The sequence below is a fragment of the Seriola lalandi genome, unplaced genomic scaffold, assembly GCF_002814215.2.
Source record: "Seriola lalandi dorsalis isolate HSWRI2012SDOR001 ecotype SW California unplaced genomic scaffold, Sedor1 jcf7180002054688, whole genome shotgun sequence".
Taxonomy (NCBI): Eukaryota; Metazoa; Chordata; class Actinopteri; order Carangiformes; family Carangidae; genus Seriola; species Seriola lalandi.
Window position 1 is genome coordinate 2,310,598 of NW_019525241.1, and position 17,303 is coordinate 2,327,900.

At 44.1% G+C, this 17,303-nt stretch overlaps 1 protein-coding gene across 10 annotated transcripts in view; it reads right to left on the minus strand.

Annotated features, from left to right (window-relative positions):
• LOC111667333 (pleckstrin homology domain-containing family A member 5-like) overlaps window positions 1–17,303 on the minus strand; it is a 218,679-nt gene that overhangs the window by 29,430 nt on the left and 171,946 nt on the right. For all 10 annotated transcript variants that reach the window (XM_087178445.1, XM_087178446.1, XM_087178441.1 and 7 more), the window contains 6 exons: window positions 16,314–16,386; window positions 11,801–11,901; window positions 10,221–10,336; window positions 7,733–8,866; window positions 2,265–2,551; window positions 1,895–2,133 (listed from right to left, as the gene is read on the minus strand). In XM_087178445.1, coding sequence (XP_087034571.1) covers window positions 1,895–2,133; window positions 2,265–2,551; window positions 7,733–8,866; window positions 10,221–10,336; window positions 11,801–11,901; window positions 16,314–16,386 — 1,950 coding nt within the window. The remainder of the gene's footprint in view (window positions 1–1,894; window positions 2,134–2,264; window positions 2,552–7,732; window positions 8,867–10,220; window positions 10,337–11,800; window positions 11,902–16,313; window positions 16,387–17,303) is intronic.

The window sequence follows — 17,303 nt, forward strand, 5'->3', positions numbered from 1 at the left end:
GCTCTGCTCTCCTCCACTTTGTTTAACAACTCCTCCCTGTCTAATGTTACTTGTCTAATAAGATTACATTAAATTAATTTTTAATTACATTAAACGCTAACAGCGTTATATAGTTTACACTCACATCACATCTGATTACAAGTGTGAACATTAAAATACTATTTTTTACCTAACCATCATCATTTACAAGTCAGTAAAAGGCTTATGATGCTACCTGACTAGCGTCTTCTTCATCTGTTGTCTTTCTCTTCTTAGAGAAGTATCTGAACAAGCTCATTTGAAAATGCAGTCAGCAGTTAATACATAATGACGTGTAGATATTAGCTTAATGCTATCAATTAGTTTACCCAAGTTAGCGTCACTGAGTTGGCTAATAAGTCTACCTTTTCTCCGGTAATTCGCTGCCTTATTCCTCACGAATTCATTTAGCAGTGGCGGGCCGCCACTGCTAAATGAATGTAGAGGAAACACTGCAGTGTAGTGGAAACATGTAACTTCTCCTGAGAGCCAGTGTTTTATTAAATTTTTATTGCTACATGTGCCAAATCAGTAATCACCAGACTGTGCATTGAGACTAACCTTATCATCTTTATGAGGTTCCACGTCAATCACAAAGCGTTTCAGCTGAAATATATTTTTTATCATTTTTTTACTGAACAGAATTAATCAGAATTGGCTCCATCAGCTGGTCCCTGCTGAAAACAATGCCACGGTGGTTTGCTGTGAAGAAACAGACCAGAACTCTCTACCAGCATGTTTGGAGAGGATGCAGCTTAGATAAGTTACTAGCAAAAATTTAAAACAAGTTTGACAAGGCTGCAAAAAAAAAACCCCAAAACAATGTTTTCCTATAGCTGTGTGTTTAATTTCAGATAATTCAGAGCAATTACTTCCTGTTGCCTTTTAGTGTCCTTTGGGGTCTGTGCAGGCATCTCGCCTCACCGGTATCACTGAGTAGATCGGTACTGATAATGTTCTGGGTGGTTTTAATCACTTCATCATTAAGCACATCCCAGTTTGTGTTGTTTCCAGTCAGGATGTTTTCTATTGCTCCTATATTGCTAAAAGTTAACAAGAACTTAGCACAGGAATTTAGCCTTGCTAAGTTGTGATGGCCATGACAGTTCCTCTGTGGTGCTGATTCCCAGGAAACTAAAGCTGTTCGCCTGCTCCACTGATGTAGACAGGGGTGTGTGTCTTTGCCTTCTTGTTTTAGTCTTTAGTTTTTTTGATGGTGAGCAGTAGCTTGTTTTCTGTGCACCAGTCCTCCTGATGTGAATTCTCCTCATTGTTTGCAATCCAGCTGATGGTGTAGTAGTCTGCAGACTCATGGGTCATGGGTATAGAGCGTGAACAGGAAGGGGCTGAGCACACCACCCTGGGGGTTTCCGCTGTTGAGCTGTGGGTGTGTGTGTGGGGGGGGCGCTCCTGCTTTTGTAGCCTGTGATGTTCTGATCACCTGCCACATATCCTTGGTGTTGCTGCTGTTGAGACCGTTTGCTGACGTCTCCACTTTCAGTCTTGCTCTGTTGATGGCTTCCTTGTCACCTGACTGAAAGGCAACTTTTTGGCTTTGTGGTTGGGAAATTATTTTATTGTCTTTGTGATCACCACTTTGTCAAAACATTTGCTGATGTTTGATGCCACTGATGGCATATAAACCTTTAGATCCTGGGTGGCAGTATTAAATTAAAACTAATGTTTTAATTTTATCTTTTTAAAAACCTCTTTTAAAATCCTTCTACTTTGTTTTTAATGTTTCTACTTTTTGTATTTGTCTTTTATTGTGTTTTCAAATTTTTTGAAACATATTGTATCACTTATTTTGTATGATGTGCTAAATACATGAAGTTTTATTATCGTCATTATGTGAGTTCGATGCCATGCCCTCTACCTTGGCGAGCTGTGTCCTTTGTCGGCGGTCCAGCGTCACGTCCCCCCGGAACACAGGTGAGGACACCTCGGACTGGGAGTTGGTGGGGTTGTGGGCGACCTGCTGGCGGGGAGGGGAGAAGGTGCTATAGAGAGCCAGGGAGCCGTGAGACGGTGAAGTGGGGATGGAGTGCGTCATGGCATGTTCAGAGATGTTGCCCATCGTCTTTGTGCTGGGCAGGGTGCCATAGTGACCCACAGCTGCATTCACAACATCAGGAGGGAAAGGGAAAATCACAGTGGAGTCAGAAGCTTTTATTGCCTACAACAATTTCTGTGATGATCATGAAACTGAGAGATCTTACTATAGGACAGGAAGTAGGATCTAGTACCTGTTGGCTGAGCCAGACTTTGCCTGGAGAAGGCCTGCCTCTGCTGCCACTCATACAGCTGCCACATGGTGTCATCCCTCATCGACCTCCTCTTCTCCGCTGTGGTGACGGAGGAGGTGGAGGCGGGGCGGAGGGCGCGGTCATACACAGAGCCCGCCACACTGCAGATGCTGTCGGGCCTCATCATGCTGTTGCGGGGCAGCGTGCGATAGCCCTCTGGGTAGCGGGGAACAATCTGAGCACGGTGGCTGGGCATGTTCCTGGGTAAGGTCTGGTAGGATGTAACGCTGACAGAGAAAACAGACAAACAGAGGAGAAATGAGTACTGCTGGAGTCTTTGGGGATCACAACATCGGCTTCACCATGTGAACAGTCAAAGCAACACATTTTAGTAATGACCTGAAACTGTTATGATCACTGAGCCACAGTAAAATCTTACCTGAGATGGCTCCACCTGCCTCTCCTACTGTCCCTGCTCTATCTGGCAGGTTAGCCAGCGGCTAGCCAACTCAATATGTATCTACTGTTTTTTATTACACCATTTAACTCTTGACGTTTTGAAAAAACAAAACAATCTTCATATGTCTATCTGCTGTTTAGTACGGCATATTTCAGTGTCATAGTGTGATTTGTTTTTTTGATAAGAACAACTTAGCTAACAAGCTAACACCAGTTTTAATTTGTCACCATTGCTAATGACACACAATGCTAAACCGGGAAACTCTGAAGTCCTTCATAATCTATAAATTTATTAGTCATCAGCTGAGATTAGTTATTTATACTTCAGTTTACACAGCCAGTTAAGAATAACTGGAAGAGCTAGCTAGAAGAGCTGGTGTCATCATTGAACTGAAGTCAATCACTAGCACTTAAAGCCTGCGCTAGCCACCAGTTTCATCACTACTGAGAATCAGCCTCCATTTCTCACTTAAATCACAGTCTAGTGCTCTCTACAGCTCTTCTTTTGTTGAGGACATGATAATTGTATCATTCGCATAATCAGTACAATTAGCTGAATATAACTATCATGTTGTTGTTAAAATTAATGGGCTGATGACCAGTCTTCAGCAGATACTTCTCTAAATCGTTCATAAATAAAACAAATAGCAGTGGTGATAGAACTTCACCCTGTTGGATTTGATTTAGTGCCATTACCAAAAATGATTTGATATTAATCTAAATGTTGCGTCAAAGATTTTTCCCTTAATAATTTTAGCAGTTTATGTCATCGCATCTCTCCAAATTGAATTGTTTTACTCTCGTCAGTAAAGGAACAAAGCGTCCACACATTCCACATAAACACCTCTTTCTGTATCAGCAGCAAGTGAATCAGTGCCATTAATCAGTGTGTACTGAACAGGAACCAGTGCAATTATCTGTATGTGTGTGACTTGACATGTATGGTGTGCTTGACTGGATTTAATTATCAAACTGCTTTCATTAACAGAATGCTGCTTCACTTTTCGCTCTGACCTGCTCACATGAAGTAACGAGGAGCTCGTTATCGTTACAGCCATTAGCAACTAATCATAAAATGGAAGCCCTTGTTCTCTGGGACTGTGGTTTTGACCTTATGAGTCCACGGTGAGATATAATATAGTCGTTGTCACTCTGACTGTCTACCACCATTCTTCACTGGGACAGGTAGAGTGCCACAGTCTTTGTTCATCTCATTCAACCTCTGTGTTCAGCAGAGAGGGGAAGACAAGCTGATATCCTGACCTGCAGGATCTGAACTGACTACACCATGATTTTGCATGTTTTAACCCATTTATTACGCATTACGGTGGATATACATATTATTATTATTACTGCCTGTCACTTTCCACTGTCAAGGCAGCCAGTTCATCCCACAAGGCTGTGAAAATGAGACTATATCAGATTTTTGTTGTTGCTGGGCGATAATGTTTGTGTGACAGTCAGACTGAATGGCCATTCATTCAGCCTCACACTGCATTCATTTTAGTCACTAATGGTTGCTAGGAGCAGTTAATCTTTCAGCTGATAATTGAATCTGTCAGCGTCGGAGTCGTCATTTCTACCTAAAGTATACAACTGTGCTTATGTCTCTGTTTTCAGAGATGTAGCTGTTTTTCTGGCTCTGGCACAGGAAGATAACATCCCTGTTCTTATAAGGTCAGTAAGCCTCAGGCTAAGTTCTTGTTGGATCATCAAACTGTGCCTGAATCCCCCTCCCTGTTCCCCCCTCCCCCCACAGCTTTCCAAACAGACAATCCATCAGTCATACCCGCTTCATACAGTGACTGGTCAGGTGTGCAGAGGAGAGAAAATAGGTTTTGAACTTTCTCTCAGGATTTCTTCCTCATTCTTCCCACAATTGCTTTTTTTTTTTACTTTTTGTGTGCACAAATAAGTCAACACCATGGACAACAGCAGTTTTGCTACAGAACTTTGCACGGATGATTAGTTCCTCTAGCTGGTGGAGACAACCATACATGAGCACTACGCTGAACAAAGCACAGATATGGATAGCCAATCTTAGGTCTAAAAGCAGCCTATGAAGTACTTCCATGTTGGTGTGTTAAAGTGCTTGTGGGAAACTTAAGAGTCAGCTGATATCCGCCAACATTTTTAAAACAAGTAATGTTCCAACAATCGTTCCTTATTAAATTTTGCTCAGCAGCTGAAGCTCAGTTCTCAGATTAGATTCCCATAAAGGCATCTAAAATGCAGTCTGTTGAAAAGTATTCACTGGCTGCTAGAGGATCTAACTAGCAGCACAATATTCTACAAAGCTCAACTTACACATTTGTACGGGCACAAAGGTTTATGGGATGTACATTATCCACCCATGACCACGAGGGTCAGCACAGACACATGCACGACATCCACATACAGACCACGTGTGAACATGTACACCTGTACGTATGTGTTCAAATCACACATATCGTGCCCACAGAGCCACAATAATATACAGACATAGACAGGTAATGGTGTCACAGAAGGTAAAGATGAAGGTAAGAACACAAAGAAAAAAATGATTTCTTCCTCTATACAAATGGGGTCCAAAAGCCTGTGCCAGCTTTTCCCTTCACTTGAGTTGGACCACATGTGACAGTGACATCAGTGTCAATAACCAATCAAACTACAATGTATATTTAAAAATGGTGTTTCAGTTTAAGCAGTGCTTGTAACTAGTAGAACTGTGTCAGCCGGTTTGAGAGGAAAACACCTTAACCCAGTCAGTGGGACATGCAGCCACAGGGGAATGCTGCCCCCATTCAGGCCTTTGAAGGGGACATTCACCATAAAAAAAAGACTTCCTTTCTGTCAACTAGGGCAGTTTATCAATTTTCCTTTTACTTTACCATATTTCACACCACACCAAAAACAAGAATTTTTGCTGACACCAAAACAATGACACTGACTCTGAACGCCCTCCAAGTCTGAGGGAACATTTGGCAAAGGAGAACGCCAGAACCAGCAAGATTATGAATTAATTTTGATGAATTATTAATTACTCTTTTGGACACAAAATCTTTTCCAACAGAAAGTCAACAGACTGTTGGTCTCCAAAACTCTGTCAGTGGAGCCTTGCTTTCTGACAGTACAGCAGACTGATGCTACAGTTGATCTAGCTATAGTTAAGTTTTAAAACTTAATTTTGCAAAACTGTTAACTGTTAAAAAAAATTATAAAAATGAAAAATATTGCATATGGCGGGAAATATCGCGATTATTCAACATTATATCCACCCAAGATTAGTCCCACCCTTTCCTCATAGGCTTTCATTGTGAAAATCTCTGCAGGAAATGCTGAGTTCCATTGACAGTAGCTGAACAGCAGTCAAAAACCAGCAAAAAAAAAGTGACTGGAAAAATATTTAGTGAATAAATAATGTGAATAATGTACGTTATAATGAATTTAACATGTGAGGCAATACATGTTATTTACTTAATTAGCAATCACTCTTTGTTCATGCTGGACACACCTCTGGCTATTCTTTGACTACTGCCTTTTATTTAATAGTAATAATGGAAAAGTAAGCGTTACCATGTAATTTGTTAAAACATTAAAGCTCACAATGACGTGCACTTGAAGTGTACACACAGAATGTGAGCTGAAAGTAGAATTGACTTTTTTAATTGCTGTCAGACAGCAACTTAAACTGTTTGTTTTACAGGAGAAAGAAAGAATGAAAAAGGACACATCTGGGAGAGTATGAAAAGGCACACACGCACGCACGCATGCACGCACGCACGCACGCACGCACACACACACACACACACACACACACTAACAATGCTGCACATGGTTGTTATCAGTTCATTCACCACTGCACTATGGCCTGCTATGCTCACCTTAAATAACACGGCTGTTAGCAGAAGCAGGGCTCTGTGTTAACAACAATAACAATCAGTCATACAAAGTTTCTCTATTTCTCCAATTTGTGCTGATAAAGATGACAAATGTGTTCCTGCAGCGCTCAGCGTGCTCACTTCTCATTACAGTCTCATTTCTATGACTTATTCATGGCAGCAGAAGGAAAGGGGCAGCACTGAGAGCAAACGGAGAGTCGGCGCTTTGTGCTTCTGTTTCTCTGCATTTCTCAGTACAGCCGGCTAAATGCCAGCTAAACACCGGCGCTCCCAGCTGAGATACACATCTGTGGTGACACAAAAAGCTTTCATCTCCCTCTGGCCCGCAAGGTCAGCGCAAGGACGAGAGAAGATACATGGGGAACAAGGGGGCGGACTGGAGGGATGGGATGTCAGAGCGAGAGATGAGAAAAGGTTTTCAATCTTGTGGAGGAGGAGACCTGACGGGACAAGAGGTCGCCCTCGCATTGTAGAGAAGAAAGAAGGAACTACACGTGATGGCGTGTGTGTAGGGTTGAAATGTGTGTCATCAAAGTGTGCTGAAAACACACAGAACCACTGATGTTTTTAAATTGGAAATGAGGCTGTGGCACAGAGGATTAGTGAGCTGCAATAATCTGATGTTTCCTTCATAAACAACAGAATACACGGTCAGAAGAGACCAGTCTGATGTGTGTAGAGGTGTGTGTGCTTATTGTGGGGCGGCCTTGTGTCATTTGCATGTGGCACTTCAAATATCAGAGGCTGCCGATTTATCAACATATCTGTCCTGCTGCCTTCAGGCGCCACAGGGATTTAATGAAGTGAAGGAGAAGCTTTGTGCTGCCTGATCTGAATGAACCTCCTACCTGCTCCAGCCTGTGCATTGTGCTTGGCACCAAATTACCACACAGACAGGCAAAGAGAATTTCAAGGTCAGGAACATAATAAAAAGTTGGAGCATGTCTTGCACTGGTTGTGACATGTTACAAATTCTGATCCTCACATACAGCCCCCTCATGAAGGGGAGACTGGACAAAATACAGTCTCTACATTTTGGGTTTGGATGTTGCAAAATGTCCCTCAAATGTTCCCAAAAACAGAACAGTACGATTACAGAAACACAAACGCGCACACAGTCAGTCTCACCTCCTGGTGTCATCATCCATTCCTCTTGACCTGTGTGTGCGGACCCAGTGCTCCAACTGCTGCATGGAGCTAGTCCTGGACAGGCCCCTCTCTGCCTCCTGCACTGGAGCCGGGGACGTTACTGGACCCCGGGCCAGGCTGCCATCCACCTCTGCCGGGCTGCAGTCTGCAGTCTGCTCCCCTGTCCCGGACCCGGACCCAGACCCAGAGCCGTTAACCTGCGCAGGCTTGTGGACGTTGAGGTTGGCCTGGCCCTGGCGAGATGCAGACACCGCGGCCGCGATGGCGGCGGCCTGAGCGGGCTGAAGCTTGATACTGCTGATTTTAGTCAGAGACCTCTCTGCGCTGGGGTCTCTCTGGAAGCCATATTTATCACCATCACGGACTGTAGCGTACTTCTCTGCGTCTCTGAGAGTAGCGTATTTGTCCCCTTCTCGTAGCGTACTGTATTTCTTCACTTCCTTCAGAGTGCCGTATTTGTCCACGACTTGTATGGTACCATATTTATTTTCCATCTCCCTCATTGTGCTGTATCTGTCTGTCTCCTTTAGCGACAGCTGTCTCTTCACCTCTTTCTGAGGAACATATTTCTGTCCATCTTTTTGGAGCGTGTGCCGGTCTCCAACTTTCTGCAGTGCATATTTTTCTCCATCCTTCGTGAGCAAATACTTCTCTCTGTCTTTGGACGGAGCGTATTTCTCCTCCGTCGGCGCCACCGTGTACTTCTCGTCCACTTTCTGAACAGTGTACTTCTCCAGATCCCTGTGAATGGCGTACACCTCTCCGTCTTTCTGCAGCGAGTATTTCTCTCCGTCTTTCCGCAGCAAGTACCTCTCTCCATCCTTGTGGAGGAGGTACTTCTCTCCATCCTTCTGAAGCAAGTAGCTCACCCCGTCTTTCTTCAGAGAGTACCTCTCCCCGTCTCTCTGTAAAGTGTAGTACTCCCGCTCCCTCTGGCCGTTGTGTTTCTCCGCATCTTTTTGCCGTTTGTCGTCGGCCCGAGATAGGGAGTGTTGTCGCAAAGGTTCGCGGTTGCGTTCGTTGTTCTGGATCTCGGGCCTGGTCAGGACTCTGTGGTTCAGTAAGTTGTTCAGCTCCTGAGGCGTTCGTTGGTCCACTTTCAACTTGTCTGATCTGGGAAGAGAGACCGAGTTAGAAAAAAGGAGGTTGTTACAAAGAATAACAGAAGGAGTTTTCGAAGAGATTTCAAAGACAACCCTAGTGTCAAAACTCTTGTGCTTGTCTGACAGCTCTTCGATCTCTATAACCCTTCCTTTCAATTTTAAAAAATTTGTGATCTCAGCCAGAGAACCCCTGACAGGAGGGAGTCTGGGTTCACTGGACATTGATATATTACCAGTAGTGAAGAACTGCAGCCTTTCCTCAAGAATTATCTCATTTTCACAACTAATGCTTTAAACTTGAACATTATGAACATTTCCCTCAGTGTTGAGGGGCAGGTATAATCCATCCAGTCTTAAGCCCCCTTCCCCAGTCCCCCCTCACCTTTACCACATTCACACCCACTTCATGGTGCGCTTCATACCAGCAGTCAACCGAGATCGTCTCAAAATGTGTGTTGCCCCCCCCCCACCCTCTTGGATCAGGTGTAACCACTTTTGATTCCCGACAACACTATAGCTGAACTCTCTAATTAAAGGTCGTCATCACTGCTGGAAGATTCATCATTATCATCAGACCCAGCCCTGCACATCATGGTTGTGCGAGCTTTGTGGCTGTGTTTGATTCGGGTCCCTCCGTAGGTACAGTGTATATTTTTGATTCATACGTCAGTGTTGTATTTCACCTGTTGCTGGCACCAGCGCAGCACGAGATGTCAATCATCGCATGCGATTGGACAGTATCTTTAATTATAGTATATTCTATTCTATTCTCAAAGTGGACTGTTTCACTTCACTTTGCGACATAAAGTTATGCTATGCATGTTTCACCTGGTCTCGTTAGCGAACAGGAGACTGCTGCTGTGTAATAGCTGCGTTTTCATCTTCCTTAATGTCTATCAGCAAATCAAATCGTTTAAATCTCATCAGATATTTGTTCAGAAAACACAGTCAGTTAAATGCAGTTCTTGCTGTCCCCAAAGCGGTATCTCTGTGGGGCACGTCAGCTACGGTGAAGCCTGCGATGTAGCTATGGAGCCTATGCATGTAGCCACAGTAGGTATGGGGTGACCCTTTAACATAAGTATTAATGAAGCCTTGGCGTGCTTGCTGGGTGATGCATTAAATCAGTGATAAATTAAGAAAAATCAGCCTTTTTTAAACCTTTTTTTTTTTTTTAATTACACATAATGATGCTGACCTCCATCCATCCATAATTCATTGCCATCTTTAATTCCCCTGCTTTACTACTACTCCTAGGCTGTTGGCACAGTAAGGCTCTCCACCCCCTGATCTCCCTCCAGTGGTGATATGTTTCCAGATCACAGACGATGATCCGTGGGTTCTCCCCTGCGGTGAGCACCAACCTTCTGACTGGTTCAGTGTGGACGAGGGCAGCGTCCGTCATCACTTTCATCCAGGACTCCATCTCTTTGGCTGTGTCAGTGCAGAAATAATATGTCCGCATGTTGGGGTGAGTGGCCTGGCATTGTCGGTAGAGAGAGAGAGAGAGAGAGGGAGAGAGGGAGAAGGAGGTGACAGTGAGAAGAGAGTGAGAAATAGGAGGAGGACACGCACAGATGGAGACGGAGAGAAGAGCAGATAAAAACAGCAGTGTGAGAAACAGCCTTGGATGGTGACCTTGAGATACCAGCTAGCGGTCTACCTCTCATCATTCCTGCTGGCAGAGGAGTGTGTTTGTGTACAGTCTGACTGTGTGCTCTCTGCCTCTCCATGTGACAACACTCCAGTGTTGAAGTCTTCAAGGTTCCTCTCGGCAAATATAAAGCTGTACGAGTGAGAATGACACTGAGGTGACCGACTAACAACTTTCTTCAAAGGGCTTTGATGGGCTTCTTTGCCTGGGGGCCCCCCAGAGTCTAAGATCACTGTCACTGTCTTGTTGTCATGGTGTGGTTGCCAGGTTGGTACCATCGTGCCTTTACAGAGGCCAGAATCAGTGCACACTGGCTATATCTGGCAACCCCTGCTAGAGCCAGAGATGCTACACAAGAAACAGTAGACAAAGCGCATAAACACAAACTTTTTACATATCAAGATTTAACAGTTATAAAATGTGTTAATTAGTGAGCTGAAAGGCTCCACTAGTCTCCATCACAACTGTTTGTTGGATGGCTGAGAGCCACCACATCTTTCCAATGCTGGAATTGGGGACTGTGGTCATCAATCTCGGTAGCTTTCATCAATCCAACATTCGCAGCCACTTTACACAGTGATTTGTCTGTGCAGCTGTGCAGAGGTGAGAGAGGAGCCAGGGTGTGCAAACTTTTCTTTCTAGCTATTTTTTATCCTTGACACGACTGTTTCTGTCATTTGTTTCATGCTAACAACTGAGTTCAGAACTACGAATGCCTTCTAGGAGAGACTGTGTGAAAATGTGACAATATGACTTCCCCCTTTCTCTGAAGAGGATTTTCACTTCACCTTCTTGAACTACAAACACCTTTAATGCTACAAGAAGTAGATCTTTTGAGGCATAACCCAAACCTTAGAGGTGTTGCTGAGTCTGTTTCTGTACTTCATTACTTGCTAGGTTATCCGTGTCCGCCTGCTTCCAGGCTTTATGCTAAGCTAGGCTAACTCTGTCCTGGCTCCAGCTCTGTATTGAACACACATCATCTCACGCTCAAAGGCGATTAAACAAAAATCGAAAAGGTGTTTTCCCCAAAATACTGAGCTCTTCCTTTAAAACTAATAAAATAATCCAGTACATGAACACTGTGCTCCTATTGGCCGACCACATGAATGATATGACTGTGGAAATGACACCTGCTCTTTAAAACAACTGCTTCCATCAACCAATCAGGGTAAAATATTGTGACTTTCTACATTTGAGCACTTTAATAAACCATTTTTATCATTATCATCATTAAAAACCTACTGAATGCTTGGAGAAGTAACCTTTGACCTTTGACCACTCTCTCACCTTGAACGCATATTTCCTGCTGATGTGGTCGTCCACCGACAACATGGAGATGTGAAAGCTGGGCAGCAAGATACTCCCCAGGATGCTGTCCTCTTTCTCATCTGCAGCAAAGACAGAGACGACAGAGAGGAGTCAGGAGTCTGGCGGCGGACGTTTGCATTCCGAAGCCACATCGAGGTTCTGTCTCAGCGGACATAGATAAATCAGGAGTCACCTGTTTCACATTAAGGCTCTGGATCAGATAAGAGTAACACACAACAAAATATTTCCTCTTTGGTTATTTGAAGTTTGGCTGTGAACTTTGTGAACTCTCCAAATCACGCGCCAGACAGAACATGATTCGCAGATGGGGCTGCGTGAGGAGATTTCTAACGGTTGATATATTCACATTTGTTTATTTCAGTTCGAGACACATCAAAAGACCGTTTGCAGAAAAAAACGGTTGCACAGTTCGATCCGGCGGAAAAGGCACCGCTGTTTGATCGAGCTCTAAAGAATCTGAGCGGGGCAACAGGGATATTTTGCTGGAGCAAGAGGAGGAATCCGCTCCTCACCCGGAAGTGGAGGGAAGCCAGGAGCCAGGTCAGTCATGGAAACACGAAAAAGTGACACAGAGAGGAAGCTGACAGTGACGCCCGCCAAAAGTGCTTGTAGAAACGTGATTGGGTGTTAGTAATCAGCTGGTGAGCTAATGATCCTGTTTTAGAATGAAAATGGATCCGCACCCGTATTCATGCATTTATTAACAACTTCATAGACTCTCTTCTGATTTCTGTATTTATAGTCATGCTCCTTCTAATATGTTAGTGTTTTACCACCCACTGTTCTGCCTGTGGCTTACTCACACTATACACAACACTCGCACACTGCTAGTTCCCTGAGAAGTTAATTGAATATGGAGATGGAATATAAGTACTGATGATTTCCAGACCCTAAAGCAAAGTGAAACAATCTTCTGAAACACAATAATGAAAATATGACTGTGTATCCGTCTGTGGCAGAAAATAAGGAGAGCAGGATATTCTCTCCATGGCCTCCAGACTTGCCCTGAGGATTTTGAACATGTTGTCAAGTCTGGCCTGAGAACATGGAGGTCTAACTTTATCTCTATCTGGTGAACGGTGTGATGAATGACCAACAAACAGTGATGGAACAAAACGTACGGGGGCTTATCGGACCTCGACAGACGGAGACGGAGGGAGAGCGTGAGATGTTCGGATGCCTGTACGAGCTCTGTCCGCTCCCTGTGTGAACTGTGATCTTGTTTGCCTCCCTCCCACGCACACACAGACACACACACAGCTGAGGACGGGCTTGCCACAGGCTGCATCACAGCAAAAACACTGATTCTGTTCTTTTTTTTTTTCTCCACATTTCAGAAGCAAAACAGCTGCAAAGCACAAAAGACTGACTGACTGACTGAGTAAATATTTATTGATGCCACGTGGAAAAAAAAGTCTCAAAACATCAACGTGAGCTGATTCGTGTTAGGACGGTAATGACTGCATCGTCAGATCACCTCAGCGCTGATGGGAGGTTCAAACTATAGGTGGCGGCGGCGGCGGCGAAGGAGGAAAACACGACCGCTGCACCAACTGCAGCGAAAACCTACAGAGCCTCCAGCCAGCGCTGCTGTTTGCTTTAGCCGAGCCTGCACAGCGAGCGCTGCATCTCCTCCGGCCCCGTCCCTGCTGCTGAATTATTGAGATACAGAGCACACGCACCGAGAAAATGAGCAAGAACGAGAGGGAATGAGTAAGCTGGCATGCGGAAAGGTACACGCTGCAGTGTGAGGGGGTGTTTGCTTTTTTAGAAAGCTTTTTTAGAACAATTGACATTTCAAGGTTCTTCAGCGGGTTGACTGAGGTTGTTCAGATCAGCTCCCGACTACAGTCAGCGTATCCGCACTGCACTGCGACTGCGGGTACTCAGATTCAAAGTTTGACTAGAAGAGAACTATTATGATCATTTCCAGCTCTGTATTTTTATTCTGGGACTGCACTCCAGCAGCTTTGCATCATTCACCGTTAAAAAAAAAAAAAAAATTCAAACTGCCTGTTCATGCAGCATCATATCAGCTCAGGCCGAGCACTGTCTCATTCTCTTACAAGTGTGGAGGTTCTGAAAGCAAACTGTAAAACTCAAGTCACAGTCACAACATAACTGATTGGAAATGAGAATTTGTCACATCCATTCGTACATGTTTGAACCCGAATCTGATCTGGATTACGAGAGTGGACAGCAGCGAAGATCACAGCAGGACCTCTCTGTTTGGTAAATATCATTATAATGCTGGATTTAGTCTTTTGATCACAATCTGTATATAAAACACACCACTGTTAAAGCGATAGTTTGGGTTACTTGACGTGGGGTTGTGTGAGGTACAGTACCAACCTACAGTCAGTGTTTTAGGCCACCTGGTCTAGATATGGGGCGCTGCAGTGCAACGGTTCAGGAAATGTAGTTCCAAAGGAAAGGGCTGTTTGATGGTAAGATAAAGCAGAGAAGATCTTCAAAACAAAGCTAAAACTTGAACTGATTTTTTCAGTGGACTTCTTTTTTTTTTTGTGGCTCAAACACATTTTTGCTGCTAGTCTTCCGTGCCGGTGCTCATAACGCTTCTCAGAGCTTTTGGAACGCCGAACCCAATCTACTGCAGGTAATACACTGACTATATATGATAGCAACCTCACACGACCCCACGTCAAATAATTCAGAAAAATTATCATTCTGGTTTATTACAACTTGGGTCTTATACTCACCAAGGAAAATGTGTCTACCTGCTTATTCATGCATCCCATCAGCCAATAATGTGGCAGCAGTGTGACACATAAAATCTGGTGTTCTCTGTTCTAATCTTGTTCCTTCAGGCGTTTCAAAAAAGAAAATGAAAGTACCACATTTTACTTTTTATGTTAATATAAATTTAATTTTTACTTTCGCAAACTTAGTTAAAATAACAGTACGTTTATTCAAATAAAATATTTTGCTTCTCTTTCCAGCTCTTTGAGGATGAATGCAGCTCCGCTGTTCAAGTTCTACATCCACACATTTTGATAACCTGCTGTAGGTGTTGACATGACAGCCGTAATCATCACAGTGTCTCCTCACTCTGGTAATAAATACTTGTAGGAGGACAGATGCTTATTGTCCTTGCTCACACAGAAAGTACAACAGCTCCAAACTCAGCAAAAACCTCCCAACCTGAGTGACAGAAGGTACTTAGAAGAAAATGATAGAGCAAGCCGGGGAAAAATGAAAAAGAAAAGGTTATTATCGGAAAGCCGAGCACGTCATTGTCCTTCCCGAGGACGCCTCCTCTCTCGTCTCTGGCTGGCTAAGCCAATAAACATCCAATTCTCCCCTGGGTTTGTCATGAAAGCGGCTCCTGATTGCGCTCTGGGAGCGGCTAATTTGTCAATTTATGGAGATGGAAAAATCTCTCTCAAGGGTGTAGGAGACACGAAGGAGGAACAGATGAGCTTTTGCAAACGAAAAGCCCTAAATTAGTGCAGCAGTGTGGGCGGTACAATTGTGGGTGAAAGCAAGGACAACGACTGTGAAGTGACAGGGGCACTTGACCTCGTGAACCCTGGTTTTACCCTATTACACTGCTCCTGATTAACTTTTAAGTGAGGAAAACACACTTCTCCACTCTGTGTGACAGTGTCTCAGATGCGTTACCTGCTGGTTGAACCACTTTAAAAAAGCCTGTGCATTAAAGGGTCGGTTCAAAACGTATTTCCCCGCTTTCCTCTTGTGTCATCTAGTCGTACATGACACTCCAGATTCCCTGTGTGGCAATTACTTAATGTCACATTGTCAATCTGTTTGGCGATACTGTAAACACCACTGAGCTGAAATGATAAGGGGTCTAAGGGGACCTTGTTGCACGAGGAGCCACATCTCTTTATTGATCCGGGGCCTTATTCCAATACTGAGTTTATGGATCCAGATTTCCCAACAGAACACTGCACACATAAAAACTTTCTGATGAAGCAGAAACCAAAACCTTCAAAGCATTTAGACATCACAAATTATTAGTAGGTTGTGCATCATTTTCCTTTAATTAAACCTGATAAATTTGCTATTTTCTGACTAGAGAAAAAACTTTTTGCTGCTTTGAACAAAGCTTGGTCATTGAACATACAGATGTGTGACCAAAGCCCTTAAAGTGTGTTAGTAAGGTGATGTTGCAAGATAAATGTCCAGAACAACCTAAGTGTGTGGGATCTTTTTGTGAGGGGGTTTGTTTTGACTGGTTGTCGGTTTTGTTTTGTACATGTGTTCATGTGGGGACAGCACGATAAGAAAGGTGTGTATTTAATTTGACCATGTGTGTTTCTGGCTCTCCTGATATGTTCCGTTATGTTGTTTCAAAATAAAGGGTTAGGGTGGTGGAGAGCACTAAACTTAACCTTAACACAGTGTATCTGCTGATGCTGAGTATCAATCCAGTGTGTGTGTGTGTGTGTGTGTGTGTGTGTGTGTGTGTGTGTGTGTGTGTATTCACCGCGGTAGTAGAAGAGGCACATGTCTGACAGGACGAACCACCTCTTCTTCCATAGCTTCATGCCTGTGCTGTCCTGCAGGGGTCAGAAATCACAATGTAGTAATTACAGAGAACAATACAGCGTCTCTCTCTCTCTCTTACACACACATATATTTATATATATATATTCAGTGTGTTCTGTTTCAGTCTTTTCCCCTTGTTTGATCTCCCTCACTCCCCTCCTCTTGACACCCTCTCTGTCTCTCCCTCTGGCTGCTTCTATTAACCAGCTTCTATCTCCTCCTCTGAGACAAATTGCTTTGTTTTATCTCTTCATAACGCGGTGACAAATTTGCCTCTGTGGCGCTCGGGGCGAAGGTCTGTGCTTTGTTCTCTACACTGCTGCTGTGGTTCGTTTTTCTTCCCTCCTTCACTGGCGTCGTATGACTGCAGCAACAATCACGCGTTTTTTTTTTTTTTTTAGACCATTCGCTCGTTCCACTCGGGCCTGTAGCTCTGTTTTGCACGGTGTCACATTCGGCCACAGATCCTGAGGTTCCGCTCTCTGGGTAAACACTGATGACATTTCTTCTGTGAGTGAGCACTTTGCCTGACAGGTCTATGGGGAAAAGAAGGGGAGTGGGGTGGGAGTGGGTTTGCTGGTGTGAAGTGAATCAATCCTTGTCTCAGTGTGAATACAGTGGAGTGGAGGCTCAGGGGCTCAGATGGAGGTTATTGACAGTGGCTGTTAATGGGGTCTGGAGGCTGAGCTGAACAGTGCTCGATGAAGCTGTCTTCAGGGGAGTTTGTGAGGGTCAGAGGTCCACAGACAAATTGAAAAACTGACCCACAGTGAGGTGAAGAGAAACGCTCAACCTGCAGTGAGTGGATGGAAAGCTAATGAGAGAACTAGCTGAGCCTCAGGCTATGTTAGCTAAACTCCGTATTCACATTTCATCAGGTTCTACAGTGACTGCGGCATTAGAAGACCACTGACCTTTACACTGTCTG